The 26,758-nt window shown below is 45.1% G+C and overlaps 2 protein-coding genes across 3 annotated transcripts in view; both read left to right on the top strand.

Annotated features, from left to right (window-relative positions):
- The window catches only part of LOC143021484 (neuronal calcium sensor 2), a 618,726-nt gene that overhangs the window by 334,474 nt on the left and 257,494 nt on the right, over positions 1–26,758 (top strand). The window lies entirely within an intron of this gene.
- Positions 1–26,758, top strand: part of LOC143017645 (uncharacterized) — a 206,511-nt gene that overhangs the window by 38,923 nt on the left and 140,830 nt on the right. The window contains exon 2 of the mRNA XM_076172435.1: positions 18,782–18,816. Coding sequence (XP_076028550.1) covers positions 18,782–18,816 — 35 coding nt within the window. The remainder of the gene's footprint in view (positions 1–18,781; positions 18,817–26,758) is intronic.

Here is a 26,758-nt window from a genome sequence, read left to right as displayed (position 1 = left end):
TCCCTCCTCCCCCAAATATTGGTCTACGCAGGGATCTTCCAAATTCAATATTGCACCCCTACTCTCCCCGTTGGTGACAGATGTCCTCTCTCTCTCTCTCTCTCTCTCTCTCTCTCTCTCTCTCTCTCTCTCTCTCTCTCTCTCTCTCTCTCTCTCTCTCTCTCTCTCTTTTTTGGTATTGTCCCTCAAAGTGCAGAATTTACTCCCACTCCATGTAGTTGTCCTCCTCCGGCCTGAAGACGAATATGTCCTTCCTAGGAAGCAGTTGTCCTCTCCAGGGAGTATTTGTCCTCCTTAAGACACAATACTCTATAAACAAGGCTTTATTTCCAAAACATGTTGTCTTCCGTAGGACAATTTTGTCCTCTCATTTACAGGTTTGTCTTCCATGTGAAGTGTTTGTCTTGCCTGTTAAAGTATTTTCTTCTTGTTATCCTTGTTGGAGATTTGTCCTCTTTTGGACAAGATTGTCTTCTGTTAAATAAGGTTTGTCCTCTTTATTTCAAGCTCCCCAACATCTTTAGGTTGTCCTCTGAGTTTGATATTTGTCATCCCAGTAAAGTTTGTCCTCTTGTCCTCTCTTGGACGGAGTTGTCCTCCTCAGCATACGTTTGTCCTCGCTCAAGTTTGTCCTCCAGCGCAACACGAGCAAAACTTCGACAACGAAATTGACTCCAAGAAACTCGGGAACCATACCTTAACCCCCGCGTCAGAATTTCCACCAACACCACTACCACCACCAACACCTACCACCAACTACCACCAGTACCAAGCTCCACCAACCCCGCTGCCACCAATACCACCACCAACCCTACCTACATTTACCCTACTACCAACCCTACCTACATTTACCCTACCACCAACCCTACCTATCTTTACCCTACTACCAACCCAACCTCCACCGCTCTACCTCCACCATCCTACCTACATTTACCCTACCACCAATCCTACCTCCATCACCCTACCTACCTTTACCCTACCACCAACCCAACCTCCACCGCCCTACCTACATTTACCCTACCACCCTACTTACATTTACCCTACCACCAACCCTACCTCCACCACTCTACCTACATTTACCCTACCACCAACTCTACCTCCCACCCTACCTAACTTTACCCTACCTCCACCACCCTACCAACATTTACCTTACCATCAACCCTACCTCCACCACCCTACCAACATTTACCTCCACCACCCTACCACCAACCCTACCTCCACCATATCCACTCTGACCCTACCTCCACCTGATCCATCTGATCCCCATCTAACTCTAGTCATTACCGTGTAACTTCCCTTCGCCACAAGCAAACTCCTTTCGCACCAAACCTTCCTAATGCACCAAGCCTTCTCCACCTCCACCACATACCCCTCCTCCACCACCATAGCCTTCCCCCCACCACAACCTAGCCTTTTCCCCTCACCATGTAGCCCTCTCCCCCCCACCACAACCTAGCCTCCCCCCCCACCACAACCTAGCCTCCCCCCCCACCACAACCTAGCCTCCCCCCCCACCACAACCTAGCCTCCCCCCAACCACAACCTAGCCTTCCTTCACCAAAAGAGCACTGGGCATCTCTGTCCAATCACACACACAGGACCTGAACCACAACCTCAAGACTCTAACCAGAAGGGCCTCGATACTTCTACCACACCCATTTCGTAAGTCCTGCCACAACCACTTCGGGAGTTCGACCACAACCGCTCTGGTACTTCGACTACTTCTCCCTCAGGAGTAGAACAAGAAGAACAACAATCACTTCAAGACCCTTGTATGATCAGAGAACTCTTCGTCATCACATCCATCCGAGACCTTTCGTGGCCTTCAAGTTCTTCACCAACAAGAACCGTCCGTTCTTCTGCGCCAGAAGAGTCTATACTTAGTCCAGAGTAGACTCTTCTCTTCCAGAAGAGTCTGTGCTTCGTCCGGAAACTGCCACTCCCCTTTCCTTCGTCCCATTTCCTTCTTCGAAAACCAGTTCTCTGCCTTGTGCTTTCGTCTTTTCCACTCAGAAACCACTAGATCTAATCACACAAACCGGTTGGCTTGACCCCGCAAGCCAACGGACTTGATCCCGCTAGCCAGGTCCCTCAGACTAGCTGACCTTATCCCGCAGACCAGCTGACCTGATCCCGCAAACCAACTGACCCAGTCTCGCAAGCCAGGCGTCCACGGTCCCTCAGACCAGCTGACCTAGTTCCTGAGACCAACTGACCTAATCTCTCAAACTAGTACACTGCTCTGGAGAAGTTAATCACCCCCCCGGTCCCCCTCAATCCCCCTCAATTCCCCTCAATTCCCCCCCACCCATTTATATACAAATGACCCTTTCCCCAGTTCCCCTTTTCTCTTGAACGCCCATCCATTTCCCCTTACCTTACCCTCAGGACATCTCTTACGGTAGTATTCTTAAAAAAAATCTTTCCTTATATAAATATTATATAAATCCTTGGAAGGGAAAGCTTTATATAAAGAAAGATTTTTTTTTAAGGATACCACCGTAAGAATCTTACGGTGGTATTCTTAAAAAAGATTCTTCCCTTGTATAGATCTTTCCCGTCCAAGGATTTGTATAAGATTTATATAAGGAAAGAACTTTTTTAAGAATACCACCCCCCTACTTTTCTCCACATTCCCCTCCCCTGAACTCTCGTGGTCTCCCTAACTTGCCATACACCATCTTGACCCCACCCCCATCATTCTCTCTCTCTGTCTCTCTCTCTCTCTCTCTCTCTCTCTCTCTCTCTCTCTCTCTCTCTCTCTCTCTCTCTCTCTCCAGTTCTTCAGCCTACCCCATCATCATCATGGACTCTTCTCTCCACGATTTCCTTCCCTCGAATATATATAAGATACCACACGAGAAGGACGCGAGATTGTCTACCACAAGGATAGAAGCAATGGTGAACTGCAACCTATAACAACAACTACAACTCGTCCCAAACATTCGGAGGTTGTGCCCAGACCTACCTGGCACTCGAGTGGCACTCGTCGTTAACCCTCGAGCCCACGCGGCACCTGTTAACACCTGTTAAACACCTACGAGCCTGGGGGGCTTGGTGTGCTTGTTAGTGTGAGGTCCGTCTTCAGAATTGTGTGATGACAGCCAGAGCCAAGTTAATGAAGATGTCCACAGGGATGGGTTATTCTGAGGGCTTCCCTCTGCTGAATAAAATCGCCTGGCGGAGATGGGGCGATTTTGTAGGTGGATAAAGGTGAAGGGGTAAATTAATTTATTTTATTTTATTTGTTTAACGAGGCTCTTTTTGGCTTAATAAAATCGCCTGCCGGTAGCTAGGACAATGAGAGGAGTTAACTTCCTTCATTATTTCTAAAGCTCTTCACCTCAAGTGAATAGAATTGTGAAAGAAAGGTAAGACAAGGCTGGAAGCGCTCTGCACATGGAAGATGTACAGTTTTTTGTAGTGTACAGGAAAGCAACAACGCTCGTGAGGTCCTGTCTCTTATTCTCCAAATATCATACCTAGCTTAAGATTTATGTATGCCCCTAACTTGGGGCATATCTTTATTCACCCAATATTATACTTCGAAGCGGCCTGGCTGTGGATGTGCTGTGTCTTAAGCGACACTGCTTCTGACCCAGGGCAGTGGACAGGATGCAGGGATGACCCGTCATCCAGGAGGTGCCAAGATAGGAGGGAGTGAGGAGGGTGGAGGGGAGTGGAATATATAGGAAATGGAATGGGTGGGAGTGGTTTCTATGGCTTTTTCTTTTTGGCTACCCCCCATGTAAGGGGAAAAAAAGTCTGGTATATGTATGTATTATACTTCAATTTGAATTCGTATGTGTGTGTATATGTATGTCTCCACGGATTACAACATCACTTTTGTTACCTAAACAAGTTACCTAAACAAGTTACCGAAACAAGTAGACCATACGAAACGTTTGTCATCTGTACCAGATATAAATATCCGCTCCAACATCCCTCTTGCAATTCTTTTTGCAACCTCACCATGCAACATGGGGTAACCGGGACACCTTTTCAGCTGTATGATAAGGACAGAAGCGTGGGTAAACAGGTCCATAATAACAAAGCCTTCCACTGGAGACGACATGGCCCCAAGTAAGGTCGTCTGAGGTCAAAAATATACTCGTGTCACGATATGAAGGGTGGGTAGAGATGGGCTTAATAAAATCGCCAAGCGGCAGGGATTGTAATGATTGATATCCACCCACAGCCACCATCCACCACCCACAGCCACCATCCACCACCCACAGCCACCATCCACCACCCACAGCCACCATCCACCACTCACAGCCACCATCCACCACCCACAGCCACCATCCACCACCCACAGCCACCATCCACCACCCACAGCCACCACCCACAGCCACCACCCACAGCCACCATCCACCACCCACAGCCACCATCCACCACCCACAGCCACCATCCACCACCCACAGCCACCACCCACAGCCACCATCCACCACCCACAGCCACCATCCACCACCCACAGCCACCACCCACAGCCACCATCCACCACCCACAGCCACCACCCACAGCCACCACCCACAGCCACCATCCACCACCCACAGCCACCATCCACCACCCACAGTCAACAACCACCACTGCGACTGATACACATTCCACCACGAACCCCTCCGTCTTCACATCCAACATCCACCACATCCAACACCCACCACAGCCAGGATCCACCAACGCCACAGCCAACACTACCACCACTCCACCATCACTCCCACCACCACCACCACTCCCACCACGTCCAGCTCCCATCACTACCACAGCCAGAATCCACCAACGCCACAGCCAACACCACCACCATATCCACCACTGTCACCTCCACCCACCACCAAGACTCCCACCACTTCCAACACCAATCCCAACACCACCACTACTCCCAACACCATCAACACTCCCACTACTACCAACACTCCCACCACCACCAACACTCCCACCAACACTCCCACCACCACCAATACTCCCACTCCCACCAACACTCCCACTGTTACCACCGTCACTACTACCACTACCATTTCCACCACTCCCACTACCACCACTACTACAACCACTCCCACCACTACTATAAACATTCCCAGCACTCCCACCACTACTACAACCACTCCCACCACTACTACAACCACTCCCACCACTACTACAACCACTCCCACCACTACTACAACCACTCCCACCACTACTACAACCACTCCCACTACCGCTACTCCCACCACTCCCACCACCACTACCAGCATCCACCATCACCTCACCAGCGTCTCCTCCTCCTCCTCCTGTGCCACACCCAGAGTCCACCACCGCCCCAACCAGTTCCGTGCTGCCTCTGCCTCTGCCGCTGCCCCCGGACGACGGCGGCCCCGCGACGCGGCCACACATTCCGGTCTCGTAAATGCCCGGACATGCAGAAGGAGGTATGCAGGCGATTTGCATCAGGGCCTCGAGCACCAGAGATGGGCATAGGGCACGTCCTCCTTGGAGGAGGAGGAGGAGGTTGGGTCTGGTTGACGGGTCTTAAATTCGCTCAGGGTGTTGGAAGAGTAAAAGGTTTACTCTCGCTTTCGTTCTTTCTCTCTTTCTCTCCTCTCTCTCTTCTCTCTCTCTCTCTCTCTCTCTCTCTCTCTCTCTCTCTCTCTCTCTCTCTCTCTCTCTCTCATACACACACACAACACACACATACACTACGCAAACACACCCACCCACTTGGAAAATTAACTTAATTCCTCCCCCCCAAAAAAAAAAAAATGGAAATGGGCAAACGTAAAAAGAGGCCATGAATGTATTATCCAGTGGGAAGTGAAAAAGTTACAAGAGGGACAAAAAATTCTGAAAGTGTTGGTTATGTACGATTTATCATCCGACAAATGGAGGGATGATGGAAAAAAGTATATGAGAGTCTCATCCGCCCAAGGTTAGAATATGCAGGAGTGGTGTAACGCCCACACACACACACACACACACACACACACACACACACACACACACACACACACACACACCACAAGTATGCATTCTTTTGTCCAACTGTTTTACGTCCCTATGTCACATCCTTGTGCCATGTCACGTCCCTGTGCCACGTAACGTCCCTGTGCCACGCCATGTCCTTGTGCCATATCGCGTCCTTGTGCCACATCGCGCATAAATTTCACGTTACGTCCCTGTTCCAGTCATATCCCTGTGCCACGCCATGTCCTTGTGCCACATCACGCATTAATTTCACGTTACGTCCCTGTTCCAGTCATATCCCTGTGCCACGGCACATATTATCTCTGGGTACATGAGCTGGTCTACCACATTGTCGGACGTGACTCTCTTCCACCGCCACCACTACCACTTCGTTGTCATTATCACGAGGTGTAATTGGTTCTGCCTCACATCACGAAAATAGTTAACATGCATGCAATATTGCACATTTGCGTACCTTGCACACGTGAACATGCATGCATTGCCCATACGTGCAGACTATTGCACATACACATGCATTCAACATTGGGGATAATTATTCATGCAACATTGTATATGAACATGCATTCGTCATTGAGGATCAATAGTCATGTAACATGGTACAACATTCATGCAACGTTGTATATGAACCTACATTGGACGTGAACATGCATGCAACATTGCACACCAGCCTGCACCAACGAGGGTCAACATGAGTGCAACATTACGCGTCAACATGCAGACAACATTCCACATGAACATGTGGGCAACATTGTAATCGACTTGTGTACAGCGTTGTACATAATGTTGGCTACATTAGAATATTTCTCACACCCACAGAATTTCTCTCCTGTGCGTGTTCTTCATGGCCAATTGATTCTTGTTCTCGTATGTCATACTATCCTTACTAGCCCTCAACCACCATCTAGAACTAGTAGTACTAGTCGTATTCCCCAGACTAGTATTACTAGAGCCTTCCCTAGATACTCCGTGTTAGGAAGCTTTACTAGTCAACCTTTAGAAACTAAAAGAATTGGTCATCTGTTTTAACTAGTCTTCAACCACCATCTAGAACTACTAGTGGGAGCACTAGTATGTGCATTCCCCCCGACTGGTAATACTAGAGCCTTACCTACATAATCCGTCTCGGGAAGCTTTACTAGTGTGTCTGTAGGAACTAGAAGAATTAGGGTTCTGTTTTAGAGGTTTAGATGTTGTTGTTTCCTGACATGTGCAATGAGAGAGAGCCCCGCCCAGGCCTGCTAGGATTGCTGCTGCCGCTGCCATTGTGCCCCCAAGCGTCTAGGTTGTCATGGTAACCATGACTCGGCCACCTGACCTCCGGTCTGAAAAAGAATGGAAATGTCATTTTCACACGTACCTTTCACGGTGCTTGTCTGTATGCGCTTAGCATGCGTGCACGGGATGTTGTGAACATGCGCACGCACGGACGCTTGATCGAGTGTGATAATGCGTTCACATGCATGAGTGCGTGCGTTTGAAAATGGCGAGGAGACACACACACACACACACACACACACACACACACACACACACACACACACACACACACACACACACACACACACACACACACACACACAACCACACACACACACAACCACACACACACACAACCACACAACTTCGTGCGAAGTCACATACATTTACTCAAGTACACTTTCGTTTTCCTTATCGCTTGGGTTTCGTGAAGATATTTCGTCTTAAATCTTCCATGAAGCTCGGTCCTCGTACATTCCATGTGCTCAAGAGAGCGCGGTTGTTTTAAGTTTGTTGTTATGAGGGCCGGGAGGAGAGTGGAGGAAGGGAAGAGGAGGAAAGAAAGAATTAGGAGGTGGAAGAAGTAAAAGGAGATTTTCTTAGGCTAAGGGTCTGTAGTTTTTGTTGAGTTCTGGGAGGAAAGTGGAGGAAAGAAAGAAATGTAGGAGGAAGAAGAAAAAGGAAGAAATAAAAGGAGATTTTCTTAGGCTATGGGTCTGTAGTTATGTGGTCTGAGAGGAGAGTGAAGGCAGGAAAGAGGAGGAGGAGGAGGAAAGGAAGAAGAAGGAGGAGGAGGAGGAGAGGTAAAAGGAGATTTTCTTAGGCTATGGTTCTGTAGTTGTTGTTCTGAGGTCTGGGAGGTGAGTGGAGGAAAGGAAGAGGAGGACAAAAAGAAGTAGGAGGAGAAAAGGAAGAAGAAGAAGGAGGAGGAGAGGTGAAAGGGGATTTTCTTATGCTATGGGTCTGTGGTCCTCAAGGACATAAGGAAGTCCAAACGTCCCAAACAGGAGACGGAAATGGAGGGAAGGAAAGGAGGGCTGAGACCTCCATATGGGAGGAAAGCACCTCCACAGAGGAGGAGGAGGAGGAAGGGAATTCAATAAGAACCTCGCCCTTGGAAGGCTGAAGAGGATGGAGAGGAACGCCTCGAGATGTGGAAGGATCAGACCCTGAGGACCATCCGGGACTCGAAATTTTTATTCTTGTCAAAATTTCTTAAAGAGCGTGTCCGTTATGGCACGGTTATGGGAGGTGTCCCAGGTAACCAGAGTAACATGTTAGCCTCCCTGAGGACCATCCGGGACTCGAAATTTTTATTCTTTTGTTGTCAAAATTTCTTAAAGAGCGTGTCCGTTATGGCACGGTTATGGGAGATGCCTCTCTTCTGGTTAGTGGTAATTAATTTTAACTACTTAATGAAAGGGTTAAGGTTAATTTCATGATCCGTTGTACTACACTGGTGCCAATCGTTTCCGCCTAACCTGATTTAACCTAACTTGAATGAGGTTTAGGGAGAATGTCGATAGATGTAAGATATTTCCCATCATACAATAAATATGTAAATGAATTAATTATTAGATAAACTCATAAATATATATAAAAAAAAACTCTACAGAAGCTGTGTGTATGTGTGTGCGCACGAGAGCAAGATGAATAAAATCGCCTGACGACAGCCTGAATAAAGATAAATTCCTGACGGTGTGGAATGGGTTATAAGTTCATAAGGTAACACAACTGACCAAAAGATGATGATGATATATATATATATAATATATATATATATATATATATATATATATATATATATATATATATATATATGGAAGAAGAAAAATGGAATTTCATTCTGATGAACAAGCATGTAAGAAGAGCACCCACATATTATAAGAGATTCAATGAGGTTTCAACATCCCCAGATCCCTCTCTGCCGCCAGACGATTTTATTCGCCCTTGTGGAAGCCTCTGGAGGCGTCACGGGGCCGTGGGAGGCTCAGGTGTGGCTGGAATGATGTGCTGCTTCTTCTTCTACTGCAGAACGATAGATGCGATGCAGACATGGGGGGGGGAAGGGCAGCCGTCTCTCTCTCTCCTTCCTTCTCTCTCATTTTCTTTCTCTTTTTCTTTCTTTTTCTCTTAATCGCTTTCTTTCTCTTCTCTCCTGTCTCTCTCTCCCTCCCTCTCTCTCTCTCTCTCTCTCTCTCTCCCTCCCCCCCACTCCCCCTCTCTATCTTCTCCCCTCCCCTTCTCTATTCCTCTCTCTCTCTCTCTCTCTCTCTCTCTCTCTCTCTCTCTCTCTCTCTCTCTCTCTCTCTCTCTCTCTCTCTCTCTCTCTTCCCCCCTCTCTATCTCCCTTCGGTCTCTCTCCCACCCTCCCCCCTCTCCCTCTCCTTCTCCTTCCCTTTCCTTCCCTTACAATAACGGGCGTACAGAGTTTTCATGTAGTATTTAGATCATTATCTTGGTGTAATGAGAAAGTGTCTTGTTTGGTATTCCGTGGAAGGGAGGAGGAAGAGTGGAGGGCCTTAGTAACTCTCCCTTCGGCTGAGTAGAGTCTCGTGTGGCGGGCGAGACGCTTTCGTTCCTCGGAGGATCTTTGTCTTGGCTTAAGGAAGGTCGTTTGATGGCACACACTCACTCACTCACTCACTCACTCACTCACTCACTCACTGGAAGAAGAAAAAAGGTCACGAATGGCGGGGACTTCCCATCATCCTCTCTTCTCTTCTCGCTCTCTTGCTCTCGCTCCCTCTCTACCCTTACCTTTTCCTTCCCCCCCCCCTCTCTCTCTCTCTCTCTCTCTCTCTCTCTCTCTCTCTCTCTCTCTAACCCTTTCTCTACCTTTCCTACTCACTCTCCCTCCGTATACCTTCCCTACTCCCTTTCCTCTCCCCCTCTCTCTCTCCCTTTCCCCCTCCCTCTCCTTTTTCCCCATCCCTCTCCCCTTCCTCCTCACTCTCCCCTTCCCTTACCTCTTCACCCCCCTTCCCTCTCTCCTCCCCTTCTTCCACCTCCCTTTCCCTATCTCCCTCCCATTCCCCCTCCAACTCCTCTTCCCCCTCCCTCTCCTCTTCCCCCTCCCTCTCCTCTTCCCCCTCCCTCTCCTCTTCCCCCATTCTCTCACCTTCCTCCTCCCTCTCCCTTCCCTCTCCTACCCCCTTTCCCCCTCCCTCTTCCCTCTCCTCCCCCCTTTCCCCCTCCCCCCTTTCCCCCTCCCCCTTTCTTTCCCCTTCCTTCACCCCCTTCACCCTCCCCCTTTTTCCCCCTCCTCCACCCCCCTCCCCTCCACCTTCCTTTCCCCCTCCTTCTCCACCTTCCTTTCCCCTTCCTGTTGCCATCCCCTCCTCCTCCTCTCCTCCACCTTCCTTTCCCCCCTCCTCCCCCTCCCCTTCCTTTCCCCCCGCCCCCTCCCCTTCACCTTCCTTTCCCCCTCCTTCTCCACCTTCCTTTCCCCTTCCTGTTGCCATCCCCTCCTCCTCCTCTCCTCCACCTTCCTTTCCCCCCTCCTCCCCCTCCCCTTCCTTTCCCCCCGCCCCCTCCCCCCCATTGACCGGGTTTGATGCATTGTTTCCGAATTCTTTCTCGGGGTCTGAGTCAACAAGACGGACCCATTTCCGAAGAGACTGTCAGTGGGTGTTGCTCCTCTCTCTGTCTGTTTGTTTCTTTGTCTATTTTTATTCATTGTTTAATTTCATTTATTTGTTTGTTCGATTTGTATATCCATATTTAGTCTTTTCTTTTATAGATATACTGACTTGTTTGTTTACCTATTTATTTATCTGTGTTCATTATTTGTTTATATATATTTATATAATATATATATATATTTATAGTGTGTGTGTGTGTGTATATGTATGTATGTATGTATGTATGTATGTAATGAATACTAATGTACTTGTTTATGTTCAATATTTGTTTATATATATTTATATATATATATATATATATATATAGTGTGTGTGTGTGTGTTTAATGTATGGGAATGTATGCATATGCATATTCTCGTTACTATTCAAGGTACCTCCAAGATGAGTAGAATTTACAATGACCTGGTTTTATAGGACCCTTAATGGTTCTCGATTCATCCATTTAAGCAATAAAGGATTAACGACCCGAGAGAGAGAGAGAGAGAGAGAGAGAGAGAGAGAGAGAGAGAGAGAGAGAGAGAGAGAGAGAGAGAGAGAGAAGGTGGATGAAGGAGCCTTCTTCAAGAGTTGCCATAATGGCTTGCAAGTGGAGATTGAAGGGCGTTAACGAGTGGATTTGATAAGCAATCAACTGTGGACTTGTGGATCGAGGGTCTGGGAGAAGAAGAGGCGTCACATCGAGGTTAATTGTTTCTTGCAGTGGAGATTTGGAGGTTTTGAATTTATCGAAAATTACTCGAGTTCTTGAGGTTCAGACCAATTTAGGTTTAAGGAGGAAGTAGGCAAGAATTAGTTTACCAACAGAGTAATTAACGAATGGAATTGGTTCAGTAACCACGTAGTTAGCGCCGAAACAATTGGTTGTTTTATGAGAAGATAACTTTATGGATAGGGCGGTGAGGGACATGGAACTGCCTAGTGTAGGCCTAATGGTCTCATTCAGTCTCCTCCATTCTTATATTCTTTTACACTGATAATAGATATTAATGATTGTTGCCACAAAGTTTATTGGTTGAAGACCCACAGCCCCATTGCGGTTGGCAACGGTCCTTGTCTGTCTACGATTTCTGTGTGGAGAAACGTTGGAATGTTTTCTGTGGGGAGCTGTCACCGGTTGACAGGTCTCCGTGTGTGAAAAGGACAAATATATAGAGTTGATGATAAAAAGAAAACTTGGACTCACTCCAGAGATCGAGTGTCAGCCACTCGGGGCAGCACCTCCAGCTGGAGGTGAGGGTGTTGACTGGTTTTGAAAATGGGCACGAGGGAGACGATTCTCTTCGCTGTCATGCAGGCTCGCCACAATGAGGTACCAGTCCCTTGTTGTAGAGATAGAGCATAGTTGAGCATGGTAATTATGATAATAGAAATAATAATGATTGTAATAATTATCATAATAATAAAAGGGGAGTGGGATGGTTATGTCAGTTGAGTGATTAATTAATGTTAATTTTTTTATATTATTATTTATTTATTTATTTATTTACAAAATGTTCTCTTCAAGGGATGTTCTTCAGATTGTGTTGTTTTTGTTCTCGAACCAAAGAGAACAGTTCCTCCTGCTGAAATATAAAAGGTCGTTATATTTAGTCACTGTTAACAGTATAACATAGGCTAAGTGTTAATGTTCACTGTCCGGGAGCGAGGTATTGTTTTTGGTCGAGTTCCTCCATCCTGTCTTCTTTGATTTTTATTATTTTTATTTTATTTATTTATTTTATTTTATTTATTTTTATTTATTTGTTTATTTTATTTATTTTATTTATTATTATTATTATTATTATTATTATTATTATTATTATTTTGGCTTCCTCGTTGTCTCGTTCTTTCTCTGCCTCGTGTCTTATTTTTCTATTTTCTTTCTTTTTCTTTTTCTTTTTCTTTTTTTTTTCTCGTCCGTTTTTAGCAAGATTACGACTGAAAAGGCTGGATCAGTCGGGATGATGTTTACATAACCCTTTAACGTTTCGGGAGTAATTGGATTAACGTCAGGCGAAGGTCAAGGTCAGCGTGCAAACGGTTGGAGTCTCCTCACTGTCAAATTACCCCCAAAAAGAAAGACCGATATTAATTTCACTCCGTTTCTGAGTTATGTATATATATGTGTGTGTGTGTGTGTGTGTATATACGGTATATAATAATATACACATTCATATTTTGGGCAACGCGTTATGCCAGTAGATACAGTCTTGAACTCGTGAACAGATGGTCATGAGTTCGAGTCCCGGGACCTGCTTTAGACTTGCGGCGTTGATTTCAGATATCTCTGACCGGGCGGGGAAACGACTCAATGTCGGCTTAAAAAAAAGGGTGGGGGGCTTGTCGCAATTGACGGGACTTTGTCCTACCATGAGTTTCTCACTTCCCACTGTGTGAGAGTTGGATCGTGAGTATTTTGATGAGTTTTGAGTTATATCCTATCCATCACAATAAGGAAATGGCTTAATTTTCAAGGTCGATACTCTGGTAAGGTCATACTCAGGGTCACGGGATGGTCGAAGTTGACAGACCTTGGGGCCCAGTGACCGAATGACAGTCCACGGGGCTGCACCTCCAGAGGGGGGAGATGGTGTTTAGAAGATGAACTTCAGGGAGACGACTCAATCCGAGGTCTGTCTCACAGGACCACGATATGTAGGAACCTGTTGTTGGTCCTTGTTCGGCTGAAATGGATCATCGCAAGCCTTGTATGCATGAGGAACGTTGTTAAGCGTCATAGTCACTGTGATGTGATGTGCAATAATAGTCCGAGTTCATTCCCTGACGAATGGGCAAACGTCAGATGGGGTATCTTGGTAATAGGCACTATGCACCAGTAGTTTCTTGGTCCTTATCAGGTTGCGTGACGAAACGTGATGCTATCTTGCCTGTTCCTGTAATCTTGTGAAGTTTCGACAAATAGATCTAGAATCTGCGCCAACGGGACTCGAACTCTTGCATGTGCAACTGTTTACCACAAAGCAAGGGCGGTACCATTGTACTAAACTTGACCGTACAAAAGGAACGATCTGGAATGTCCTGGCCTTGTTCCAGATCGTTCCTCTCGTACGGTCAAGTTTAGTATAATGGTAACGTTCTTGCTTTGTGGTAAGCAGTCACTCATGCAAGAGTTCGAATCCTATTGACGGAGGATCTTGATTCTGTTCCTGCAATACTAACCTTGTTGGGCTGGATCATGTCTGACCATGGACTGCTCGAGCGAATAGCCCGTTTCTCCCAGTCGAATAAAATAGTCTGGGTCTCAGATAAGGACCCCTTTAGGGCAATACGGGCGTAGATGATTAGTTGCGTGTTTAAAATGAAGAAGGAAAAAAATATGCCAACTAAAAAGTTGTCTGTCATTCGGATCCAACCGTTTTGTTTTCTGGTCTGATGGACAGTAAGTTTCCGTCGCTCGGAGAATAGAACATGTGCCAACTTTTTTGTTGGGGTGATTTTAAAGTTGGTGTTTGTCTTATGAAAATAAGGTGTGGTGCCAGCGGTTTTGTTGGCGTGATTATAAAGTTGGTGTTTTATGAAAATAAGGTGGGAGGCCAACTTTTTTTTGCATAAAGTTGGTGCTTGCTTCATAAAGATAAGGTGTGGTGAAACTTGCTGTCCATCAGAGCAGAACTCAAAATTGGTTTGACATTTCACCTGGGTGCCAACTTTTTAAATGTCCGTTTTTAATTTCATCTTTTCTCATGAATTTGTTTTCATTGTTTCTTTGTGTTTATGGTTATTTATTTTTTTATGTAGTTTAATTAAGCAACTATTAAGAGTTTTGTACGTGCAGGTAAATGCTCGAATTCCCTGCCGTTCCTCACGAGAAAGTTATTTTGGCACCAGAAGACTCGTGTATAAGAATGAGAGAACTAAGTTATACATTATACTTATACATTAGATAATATACTTATACATTAACAACTTGTACATTAAAGAAGCTGTCTCGGTGTTAAGTTGACGATGAGCTGGTGCAGGGCATTTGGTTGTGCATTGAATCTCATTTTGTATGTTGTCCATGATTGTTTACATAGTGAAGGTATCTGCATGGTATCGGCTCAACACGAGGAAGTGTTTGAGCTGTTCTTCTTTTCTCGGAACTTTTCCTTGTCTGTGGCAATCACTTAGACTCCACCAAGACTTCAGTCAAGTATATTTTAGTTGCAGAACACGAACCGCTTCTACTTTTGGTTGTAAAGGAAAAAGAGTTTGAAGGTGGTACCAGTTTGGTTGGCTGTTAGTGAGCAGTTCACCATCCCAAACAATTTATTTTTCCTATATTAAGAAAACTTGAAACGAGAGGTTTGAATACAATATTTATTTCCAGGCTCCTCTTTTTTCAAAGTTGGTGGATCATTAGTGATAAACTGTGAATTAGAGGACTAAAGTCTAGTTGACATAGGGCTAGTTTAGTAGGCGTTAGTTCCAGCAACTTGTAAACTACCCCTCTACTCGCTTAGTGCCAACGGAAAGTTAGGAAACTTGCCTCCAAACTATCTTAGTGTCAACACTTACTTCCCTAGGGGTAAGTTAATTTGCACCTAGCTCTAGCGGCTACTGAACTTGCCCCGTGTCAACGGTACTTTAGTCTCTTGTGGCAAGGAATTCCTGCTGGTTCTAGATAGTCAGTGTGGAATGGAGTTCACAAGAATTGAGTGGAGACCCGTGGGGGGGCCAGGTAGGGTTACAAGGAACTGGACAGGCAAGCGACAGGGTAACGGACAGGCAAGTGACATGGGTGGGACAAGCCAGTGACAGTAGGAATAGACAGGGTGGCGAAAGGAGGCTGGACAGGCAAGCGACGCGGTTGGAAAGTCAAAACGACAGGGCGGTGGACAGACAAGTAAGGCAGACAGACAGGCAGGCGAGGAAGACAGACCGACCTGCCGGCAGACAAGCAGGAAGGTGAGTCTGTGTGCATTCTGGGTACCACTTCCTCAATACATTCAATTGTCTTGCTAATGACTCGATTCCTGCACGCCTCCAAATAAGGTTTGGTTTTCCCCTCCTCGCAGGGCCGTTCCACATAAAGGCGAGGTTCCTGATAAACCTCGGGACTCGAAGGAGAGCTCTGTGGCACTCCGCGTCAAACTGGGATTGTAAATTGTTAAATGGCATCTTGGTGGCCCTCCGCCTCGTACTCACCAGTCAACAGTCACCAGCCATTAAGTCTTGTCCATAGCTGACCCTCAGCAGGTGAATAAAATCGTCTGGCGGCAAGAGAAGGCAGGAAATTCCTCATAAACACGTACTCCAAGTGGGCTACCACCCGTGAACAACCACCCACCACGTTGCAACCAACCCCCAAGTCGTTTCAGTCCATCTTAGGTTCTCCCACAGGTTCCCCCAGGGAAGGGACACTAGATTTGTTTGTGACGTATGGGGGCAGTTCCCAGGTCACCGGACATTAGGAGAAGGACGGGATCAGTCGCCGGTTGCCAGCTCTATGTGGTCACACGGGGCTGTGAGGCTGCTGGGGGTGGCTGTACGGGGGCTGTGTGACTTTGTTCACCTGGTTAAGTGTTACAGGATGAAGTCGTTATCTGCTCGAAGTGATTAAGTGTGAGACTATAAGAGTTGCTTTAGTTGTTGAACACGTAATGCATGTTGCATGTGTATTGCAGTCTCGTAAATTTAACTTATAACTGAAGTTACCTGTGTATTAATGCATTAAGAAGAGTGGTTCTTCAAGCGAAAACGGTACCCCCACAAGTGTTAGCATAAAAAAAAAATCGCCACCCCACACCCATGAAGTGGGAAGTGAGAAACCCATGATAGGGCAAACTTGATCACTTGCGGAAAGCCGCTGGGGTTTTTAGGCCGATGTTTGGGTCGCCTCCCCGTCTGGCCAGGGCTGTTAGGAACCCACGCAAGAAGCACGCAGTGGGTCCCGGGAATCGAACTCACGACCGCCTGCTAATGAGTTCGACACGGCAACCACTAGGCATATGCATTCAGAATAGCAAATCTAAGAACTTGTTAAACTTTCAGAACAATCTCCCATCATTGAATTGTTATTGTATAGATAAAACATCATTCCGCGCTATTGTCAACTATAACGTCCCATATACGGTTCCAGGCTAATTATGTCACTAAACTAGTCATGTTCGCGAAATTCCCATGGTGCGGGTAGAAGGTGAGGAGTCCACGCCAGAAATTGCTGAGTAGCTGCGGCCGAAGCCGTCACTTTTGTCCTATGGTGAGCTTTGGGGATTGTTGGGGAAGGTATCAGTCCGTTGCCCCTGGTCTCTCTCGTAGAAGACCCGCGACCTTCAGGTAACCGGCAACAGCCATGAAGGTCTTCTGGGGTGTGTGTGATAATGCTCCAACCCGAGGGTGAAAAAATGGAAAGAATATTTCGCGAAAATGTTACCAGAGAGCGCCAAGATACGATTATCGTCATTCTGCTTGCCTGTGGGTTTTACGGCTCGTTAAATTAACTTAATTGTTAACCTAATTGCTCGCAGCGAAGAGATCAAGTTCATGGTCGACGTGTAAACGGTGTGAACTTAACTGTAGATGCTGTGGCCCCTGGGATCTCTCCTCCAATCAGTTAAGCTGAACTGATTCGAACACTTGTCATCGCACAGCTGTGGCGGTCATTAATATCTACCGCCCTCGTAACACCTGGGGTGGGAGACGTAGGCGCCTTTAAGGCCTTTACTCGCGCGGAGACGGGATCTACAAGTTGCTCTTCGTTTGTATCTGGATGTATGGACGGACCGCGTGTTTGATGATAAGGTTAGGTGTGGTGTACAGGTTTGGAAAAAAAGTCATTCTTGTGGTTTTCATTATGCAAATGACGCGTGTAAATGGTAGGTTTAATCCGCTCCATATAGTATTCGCCTTACAAGAGAGTAATTATTTTATGATAACATGTATATTCTTAATTGTTATTTTGATTTTAATATCTTAATTTTGCTACTATTATTATTACATTATTATTATTATTATTATTATTTTCATAGAGAAAAATACATATAATACTAGGTGACACAGGTTATACTTTCACAGTGAAAAGTCAAAGGTGGCCCTAAACTTGTGGCCCCGACTGTACACTTGCCCAAGTGGCCACACTTATTGGGATTTTGTTTTCATGAAAAATTCAGCAGATGTCAATCCTGACAGAACGACCTTAAAGCTGCGGTCGACCAAGGGTGTCGATACGACCAAAGGTCGCTTACACCTTCAAGTTCTGTTAGGGCTGCCCGTACCATTGAGTAATTACAATGTTTGTGTGTGTGTATATATATATATACACACACACGCAACTACCAGGAAAGATGAATTAATATGGCAGAACATTTTCGTGTATTCAGTGCTAATACAAGGAAGGAATTTTTAACACTGAATATGTGAATACACGAAAGCGATCTGCGTCGTTAGTTTATCCTTCCTGATGGTTACCCCTGGATTTGTGAGCACATTTTTATAGTGTTTTTATTGCATTTATATAATATATTTATAACATATAATATATATATGTATATATATATATGTATATGTGTATATATATATATGTGTATATATATACTGTATATACATATATACATATACACATATATATGTATATATATACTGTATATACATATATATATACACATATATATGTATATATATACATATAATATATACATATATATATATATATATATATATATATATATATACATACATACCTTCTCCGACTTAACTCACGTTCCGCCTTTACATACATCTTGCCCCCCTCCTGTGCACACACACACACACACACGCTTTATTAATTTCTCTTGTTTCACCGTAGAACAATTATTAAAATTAAATCAAGTTATATTTTGATTGGATAGACACTGTGGGTGACATGTGGTAGGTCTTATTATTATTATCATTATTATTTATATTTATATTTTTGTAATTTATGTGTGGGATAAAAATTTTTATTTTTTATTTTCTTTTTACAGGTAAGACTGTGTGTAGCAAAACATCTCGGCTTTTCGTAAGTATTTTGGATTTGTTAAATTCGTGTGACGTACATTAACATTACTCTTGCTGTACAGCAGGCTTCTAAAGTTTGCCGACGTTTTTATGGTCGCCTTATCTGATAATAGGTTGGAAAATTAGAAGTTTGTATATCTTTTCGGCAACATTTAAATTTTATGATAGTCATTTTCAACACAGTAAGCATACATTAATCTTTTTATTTATCCATTTTATTTTTTGTCTGTGCCTGTGTTGATTTTTTTTTTTTTTTTTTTTTCCATTTCCTCCGCTTTCGTACATCCGGCCATAGTCTCATTAACTCTGAGCTTAAGCAAACACGGTTAGGATTAACAGCCTTATGCTAAGAGGAAATAAGGTTCATTATCTCTGGGGCGTTTGTTCTCAGGGTACAAGATTTAGGTTAATCCCTTTGGCACGAGGCCCCTGTCTGGAGGAGAATAAAATCGATTGGAGACAGCCAGAAGAAAATCTGCAAAGTGTGCCATCACAAAGGTGTTAATGAGAACTTCCCTATCCTTCTCCTTATCCTCTCCCTATCCTTCCCTTTATCCTCTCCCTATCCTTATCCCTGTTCCCTCTATCCTTCACACTATCCATGTCCTCTTCGTCTTTCTCTTTATCCTCCTTGTCCTCCTTTTCCTACACACTGTCCTCCTTGAACTCACTTTCCTTCTTCCTGTCCTCCCTATCCTTCTTGTCCTCATTGCCCTTCTGTCCTTTTTCTTCCTGTCTTCCCTATCCTTCTTGTCCTCCTTGTCTTTCTCCTGTCCTCATTGCCCTTTCCCTGTCCTTATCCTTCTTGTCCTCCCTATCTTCCTTGTCTTCTTGTCCTTCTCATTGTCCTTCTGTCCTCCCTATCCTTCTTGTCCTCATTGTCCTTCTGTCCTCCCTATCCTTCTTGTCCTCATTGTCCTTCTGTCCTCCCTATCCTTCTTGTCCTCATTGTCCTTCTGTCCTCCCTATCCTTCTTGTCCTCATTGTCCTTCTGTCCTCCCTATCCTTCTTGTCCTCATTGTCCTTCTGGCCTCCTTCTCTTTGTCCCTGTTCCTTACCCCATCCACTACGCGTTCCACCCCAACTTAGATCCACACTGCCTTCTTGTTCCTTATCTCCACTTTCCCTGCCCGGCGTCTTCTCTACTCTCCACTCCCTAACTCCCTAACTCCCCAAGGGTAACGGAATCCGCTAAAGTCGATAGAAACCAGCGATTGGAGGTAGACCCCCCGGGGATGAAAAATTGAAACCCGCGGATGAAGATTTAAACCCTGGAATGGACAAAAAAACCGTGAACGGGGAAATAAAACCCACGAATGGGGAGAGAAACCCGCGAACGGGAAAAGAAACCCGCGAATGAAGATTGAAACTCGCGAGTGGATAAAGAAACCCGCGAATGGTGAAAGAAACCCACGAATGAAAATTGAAACCCGCGAATGGAGATTGAACCCGCGAACGGGGAAAGAAACGCGAATGGACAAAGAAACCCGCGAATGAAGATTGAAACCCGCGAACGGGGAAAGAAACGCGAATGGACAAAGAAACCCGCGAATGAAGATTGAAACCCGCGAACGGGGAAATAAATCCGCGAATGACAGGTGCTCCTCCTCACGAACTCGGCTGACAATCTGTATTTATCGGGAGCAGTGGATTGGCATCTTCAGACTTCGTCTCTCGGCCTTGTGCTCTCTTCTTACTCGAACTCGCGCCCGAAGTAGTTGTTCTTCGGAGAACGTGAGGAACCTACATGATTCCCAGATGCGTGATGTACCTGCTAAGTAGTTTATCTACTTATCTACTCCTTTAGGGTGCTCCTGTGATAGGAAATAATATTAATTTCGTACTACGTTAGACAAGCCTAATTTTTTTTTCTCAAATTTCGTATTGCATTACGCCTTATCCTTCTGATATTGTCTATTTTAATTTTGTATTATATTTATTTTGTGTCATATTTATTTTATTTTATATATCTTATTTATTTATTTATTTGTTTATTTTGTTGAAACGTTAAGGGAAATTAATCAAACCGATCCTTTGTAATGTAACCTAAATCCCTAACCTTCTCTACAAAAAAATAGTAAAATAGATTTAATAACAAATAAATGGATAAATAGAAAAATACATAAATATATAGAAAGACCAAGCCCATCCTTCTGAGGCAAATGAGAGAAAGAGAGATAGATCTCGCAAACATTGAGGCTCTAACTTCAGTTCCTTTTCAAGGTCGACTTTAGCTCCTGAAGGAGGACCTCCGCCCTCTTCCTCGAATCTTGAGTTCGATTGTGTCTTTCGGGAAGGAGTACCTCAAGGCTCATGCCTCGTCCATGTCCATTGAATATTTTTCATTGTTTAACATGCTTACTTGCACCTCGGCTTACCCAGGCCAGGGTTGAATTTGAAAGTCTGCGTAGGCTATCTATCATCAAGCTAGTAATAACCGGTTGGACCTCTGCGTGTGTATCAATGTGTGTGTGTGCGTGCGTGCGTGTATCTGTCGATGTTTGTCTGTATCCTTGTGTGTGTGTGTGTATGTGTGTTTACCTAACTGTATTTAACTAAGTGTAGTATGCAGGAAAGGAGCAACGCTCGTTGGGTCCCGTCTCCTACTCTCCAGTTTATTATGCGTAGCCTAAAATTCATGTGTGTGCGCGCGTGCGCGCGTCTTCGACCACGTGCGGGATGTGTGATCGACAGCCTTTATCCTCCCCAATGAAATAGTCCAATCTATGGGTAATATTTGATCACACACGCACACACACACGGTGGCGCGGTTGGTAGAGTCCCAGACTCAGTATGGTGGTACCGGCGGTACCTGGTTCGAGTCCTGCCCAGAGCTAAAATTATTTCAGTATCTCTACGCTTCGAGTCGTTACTCCAACTCTCGCGGGCGGGGAGTTGGGTGTGTGTGTGCGTGTAAGGTCATAGCATTATCCATAGATCGGTCATACGAGCTCTGAGCTCTCTTCTGGGAGGGAAATAGCTGTCGATCACGAGTCCAACACGTGATCCAAAGACCAAGGTGAAAGACCAAGGTGAATCACATCCCCATGTTCATGGGAGACAGTAACGGCTTGTAGTATCACTGAAAACTTTTTACACCCGAAGCGCGGCTTGATCTCGGGACTTCACGTTAGATAAGACACGACGCTAGCAAAACTACGTCAGCGAGCCACGCGTGTTTTGTGTTAACATCTTCCTCATTAACCCTACAGCTTCTCCACGTCAGGTGGCGTGACCTTGGAATATACCCCCCCTTCTCCCCCTACCCTCCTCCCCTTCTCTTCCTCCTCCTTCCTCTTCCTTCTTCTTCTACCTCCCGTCATTCTCCTCCCTTTTTACCCCTTCCTCCCCTCATTCTCCCTCTCCTCTTCCTCCCCTGCTCCCCCTTCCTCCCTCTCCTCTTCCTCCCCTGCTCCCCCTTCCTCCCCTCCTTCACCCTTCCTCCCCTCCTCCCTCTTCTCCCATCCTCCTCCCCTTCTTTCTTCTCCTTCTTCCCATCCTCTCTTCCTCCTTTCCTCCTCCTTTCTCCCCTCCTCCCACTCCTCCCTTCTCCCCTCCTCCCACTCCTCCCTTCTCCCCTCCTCCCCTTTCTCCTTCCTCCCTCTCTTCCCTTCTCCCCTTCCTCCCTTCTCCCCATCTTCCCTTCCCCCCTCCTCTCTCTGTCTCTCCCTCCCTCTCTCAACTCCCCAGTGCCTCCAGTGCAATAAAATCACTTGCCGACAACCAGAGGAGAACTGATAGACAGATAAAGATACACATATGTATGTATGCTGGTACATTGTGACAAGTTGATGAAGGTGGAAAAGGAAGAAGCATAGAGCGAAACCGGTCAGGAATAAACTCAGGAACTAGACCCGTGACTTCTTTTTCCACCTTCACTATATGTATGTATATATTTACTATGTATTTGTATGCATGTACGTACATGTACGTCTAGCTTGTCTCTGCGACCTTGTAGCCTGTGCAGAGGCGTCGTGATGATGACGAGAGTGGGCGTGAGTGAGGGCGGCTCCTGGTACTCCTCGTCTCGGTGAAGTGATGACTTGGTCTTTTTTTTTTTATTTTTTTTTTTTATTTTTTTTTTTAATGTTATTTATTTTATCAACATTATTATTATTATGATTATTATTAGCAGAAGGGTTGGAGTTCAGTGCTATGGTCTTGATGATTCTCACTCTCCAATTTCTATAATGAGAAATATAGCAGCCTATATAGAACATTTCTTATTAGCAGATTACATCAACACGTTGCTTTTTTTCAAGTTAGGTAAAATATTTTATAACAACTCTATTAACCTTTTCCCGTGCCATTATATCTACGCTGGGGCTTACTTCCGGAAGCAAATATATAGAGATATAATTAAATATGAAATAAATGGTTCCCAGTTCGCAGATTTTAAACATGTCGGGTCACACACACACACACACACACACACACACACACACACACACACACACACACACACACACACACACACACATATATATATATATATATATATATATGTATGTATGTATGTACATGTATACGTGTATGTATTATGTCTGGGCGTAATGACTCTGGAAGGACCTGGTTGGCACCTGGGGGAGGGGGGCGCCAACTCGTGGCTTCCCCCCCTCCCCCCCTCTCCCCAGGTGTTGTGACTTTTCTTCTCGAAGTTGAAATGACCTCTCGACCCTGAAACGGGAGGCGCTTCTTCCCTTGTCCCATCCCCCCCTGACACCTCTTCCTCCTTTATCTCCCCTCCCTCCTCCATCCTCCTCCTCTTCCCCCTCTTCCTCCTCTTTCCCCTCTTCCTCCTCTTCCCCCTCTTCCTCCTCTCCCCCCTCTTCCTCCTCTTCCCCCTCTTCCTCCTCTCCCCCCTCTTCCTCCTCTTCCTCCTCCTCTTCCTGCTCCTCTTCCTCCTCTTCTTCCTTCTCTTCCTCCTCTTCTTCCTCCTCGTCTTCCTCTTCTTCCTCATCTCCTCTTCGTCGTTCTCTTCCTCCTCCTCTTCCTCCTCCTCTTCCTCCCCCTCTCCTCCTCCTCCTGAACCAGCGTTGCCCCCACCCCCCACCCCCACTTCGGGGCCCGTTGTGCGTCTTGCTGATTTCTTTTAACTATCAAACACCTCGTACGAGTGGAGATAAACGACATCAATATATTTTATCATATTCTTCCCCTGGCATCGTTTATTTCCGCTAACGTGACTCGGAATTGGCTAATTTACATCCTGGCAAATGGCGGGTTGTGTAAATTATTGTATTATGATTATTAGTGTTATTATTATTGTTGTTATTATTATTATTATAATTATATATTCATCGTCGTTATCATCACCATCATCATTATTATTATTATTATTATTATTATTATTATTATTCATCGTCGTCGTCATCACAATCATCATCATATCCATCATCATCATTATTATTATTATATAATATTATTGTTATTATTATTATTATTAATGATGACAGCAATAATAATAATAATAATAATAATATTATTATAATTTCCTCTCCTTGGAAGTGTGCCGCGTTTCTCAGACTCCATTTTTCTGAATAACTTTATAGAAAACGAGGAGCGGTACTGTGCAGCCAGCGTTTGTATTTATAGAGTGGAAACCATGGGGGCTGCTTACTGTTGCCTGCGACTGTACAAGGCGTGAAAATGGTTCGAGCGAGAGATCCCTTTCTTATCCTGTCGTTGTTTTCGTCTTCGAGATGGCACGGTTGTGCGTTGAATCACTATGGTATTTGTGCGTGTGTCTGTTTGTGTGTGTACGTGTGTGTGTACGTGTGTTTGTGTGTGTACGTGTGTTTGTGTGTGTACGTGTGTTTGTGTGTGTGTGTGTGTATGTTTTCGTAGTTTAGTGGGTACATTAGGATGCCATTAGAACGGACATAATTATGTTTGCATGTATATATGTATATATAATTATATATATATATATAGTGTGTGTATGTGTGAATGTAGTAGTGTCTTATTATTTTAATTTTGAGGAAGCTGGTTGCTTTTATTTATTTTATTTTTAGTATAACACCTCAGAATACAAGTATGGTTTCAGTAATATATATATATATATATATATATATATAAGCATTCAGGACGTCTTTGTTGGTGATACCTAATTGCTGTAGATGACATGATATTATAATGATGATAATAATAGTTTAATGATAATATAGAAATAATAATTACTACTACTACTTCTACTAATGATAATAGTGATAGTAACAATAGTAATCATGAGAACTGTTCTGGGAACATTTTAATAACAACGCAATGTAAGGATGGGGGGATTTTGGGGGGATGGGGGCTTAATTGAAGATGGCTGCGCGGCAGGCCACTTCTCTACCACTCACTAACCCCCCACCCACCCACTGGCCTGGCTTGGCCTGGCCTGGCCTCGCTTAGCTTCGCTTGGCTTCGCTTCGCCTGGTTTCGCTTCGTCTGGACGGTCTCTCCTGCTTGGCACGACACAAAGGGAATCCTATTATGTAGGGCCGCGACTCTCCTGACTTTCTTCTCCTCCTCCTCCTCATCATCATCCTCTTCCTCCTCCTCCTCATCATCATCATCCTCTTCCTCATCATCATCATCCTCTTCCTCCTCCTCCTCATCATCATCCTCTTCCTCATCATCATCATCATCATCCTCTTCATCATCATCATCATCATCCTCTTCCTCCTCCTCATCATCATCCTCTTCCTCCTCCTCATCATCCTCCTCTTCCTCCTCCTCATCATCATCATCATCTTCCTCATCCACCTCTTCCTCCTTTTCCTCATCCACCTCTTCCTCCTCTTCCTCATCCTCCTCTTCCTCCTCCTCCCCCACATCCTCCTCTTCCTCCTTTTCCACCTCTTCTTCCTCCTTTTCCACCTCTTCTTCCTCCTTTTCCACCTCTTTCCTCCTCCTCCTCCTCGTCCTCATCTTCTCCTCTTCCTCCTATTCCTTTTCCTCCTCTTCCTCTTCCTCCTCTTCACAATCTTCACCCTCTTTTTCCTCTTCATCCTCTTCCTCGTCACCCTCATCTTCTACATCTTCCTCTTACCTCTTTCTCTCCCTCCTTTTCTTCCTCTTCCTCCTCTTCCCTCTCTTCTCTTCATCCTACGCTTTCTCCTCTTCCTCCTTCTCTCGTCATCATCTCATCTTATCTTCCTCCTCCTCTTCTTTCTCTCCTCAATACTCCTCTTCCTCTCCTCATTATTCCTCTTCCTCTCCTCATTATTCCTCTTCCTCTCTTCTCTTTCTCTTCCTGTTTTTCTCCTCCTCCTCCTCTTCCTCCTCCTCCTCCTCCGTCTCCTTCTTCCCTCTTCTGTTCCTCCTCCACATCCCACACTTTCATCTCGTCCCCCCCTCTCTTCCTTCTCCCCAGTCTTCCTTCGCCTCTTCTGTTCGCATTCGTTCCCCTCCATGTCGCTAACCTAACTTCTCTCTCCTCCTCCTCCTCCTCCTCCTCCTCCTCTTCTTACGTGAAGTATCTCTTTATTTGTATATTAACTTTATCTTTTCTGCGTTTGCTTTCTCCTCTTGTGTTCCCCTATCTTCTTCTTCTTCTTCGTGTTCTTGTTCTTTTTTGTTCTTCTCATTTCTGACCTTTATTCCCCTCATTTTCGCTTTTAGATTTTGTTTCTCCTTTTCTACAATTTTGCATTTTGGTTTCGCTCTCTCTCTCTCCTTCCATTTCCTGGTTCCCCCTTTTTCTTCTTCTTCTTCTTTTTCCTTTCCTTTTATATAACTTTTTCTCTTTTCTTTTTTATTATTTTTTCTCTTCTTTTTCTGTTCTGTTTTTTCTTTGTCTCTCGCTCTCTTTCTGTCATTGTCTATCACTCTATCGCTCTCTCCTTCTCTCTCTCTCTCTCTCTCTCTCTCTCTCTCTCTCTCTCTCTCTCTCTCTCTCTCTCTCTCCCTCCCTCCCTCCCTCTCTAACTCTGTCTCTCACTCGCTCATTTTCTCTC

This window comes from Oratosquilla oratoria, chromosome 3, assembly GCF_046742065.1.
Source record: "Oratosquilla oratoria isolate Oo_2021 chromosome 3, ASM4674206v1, whole genome shotgun sequence".
NCBI lineage: Eukaryota > Metazoa > Arthropoda > Malacostraca > Stomatopoda > Squillidae > Oratosquilla > Oratosquilla oratoria.
Note: the sequence above shows the minus strand (reverse complement) of the source record. Positions and strands in the feature narration are given on the sequence as shown.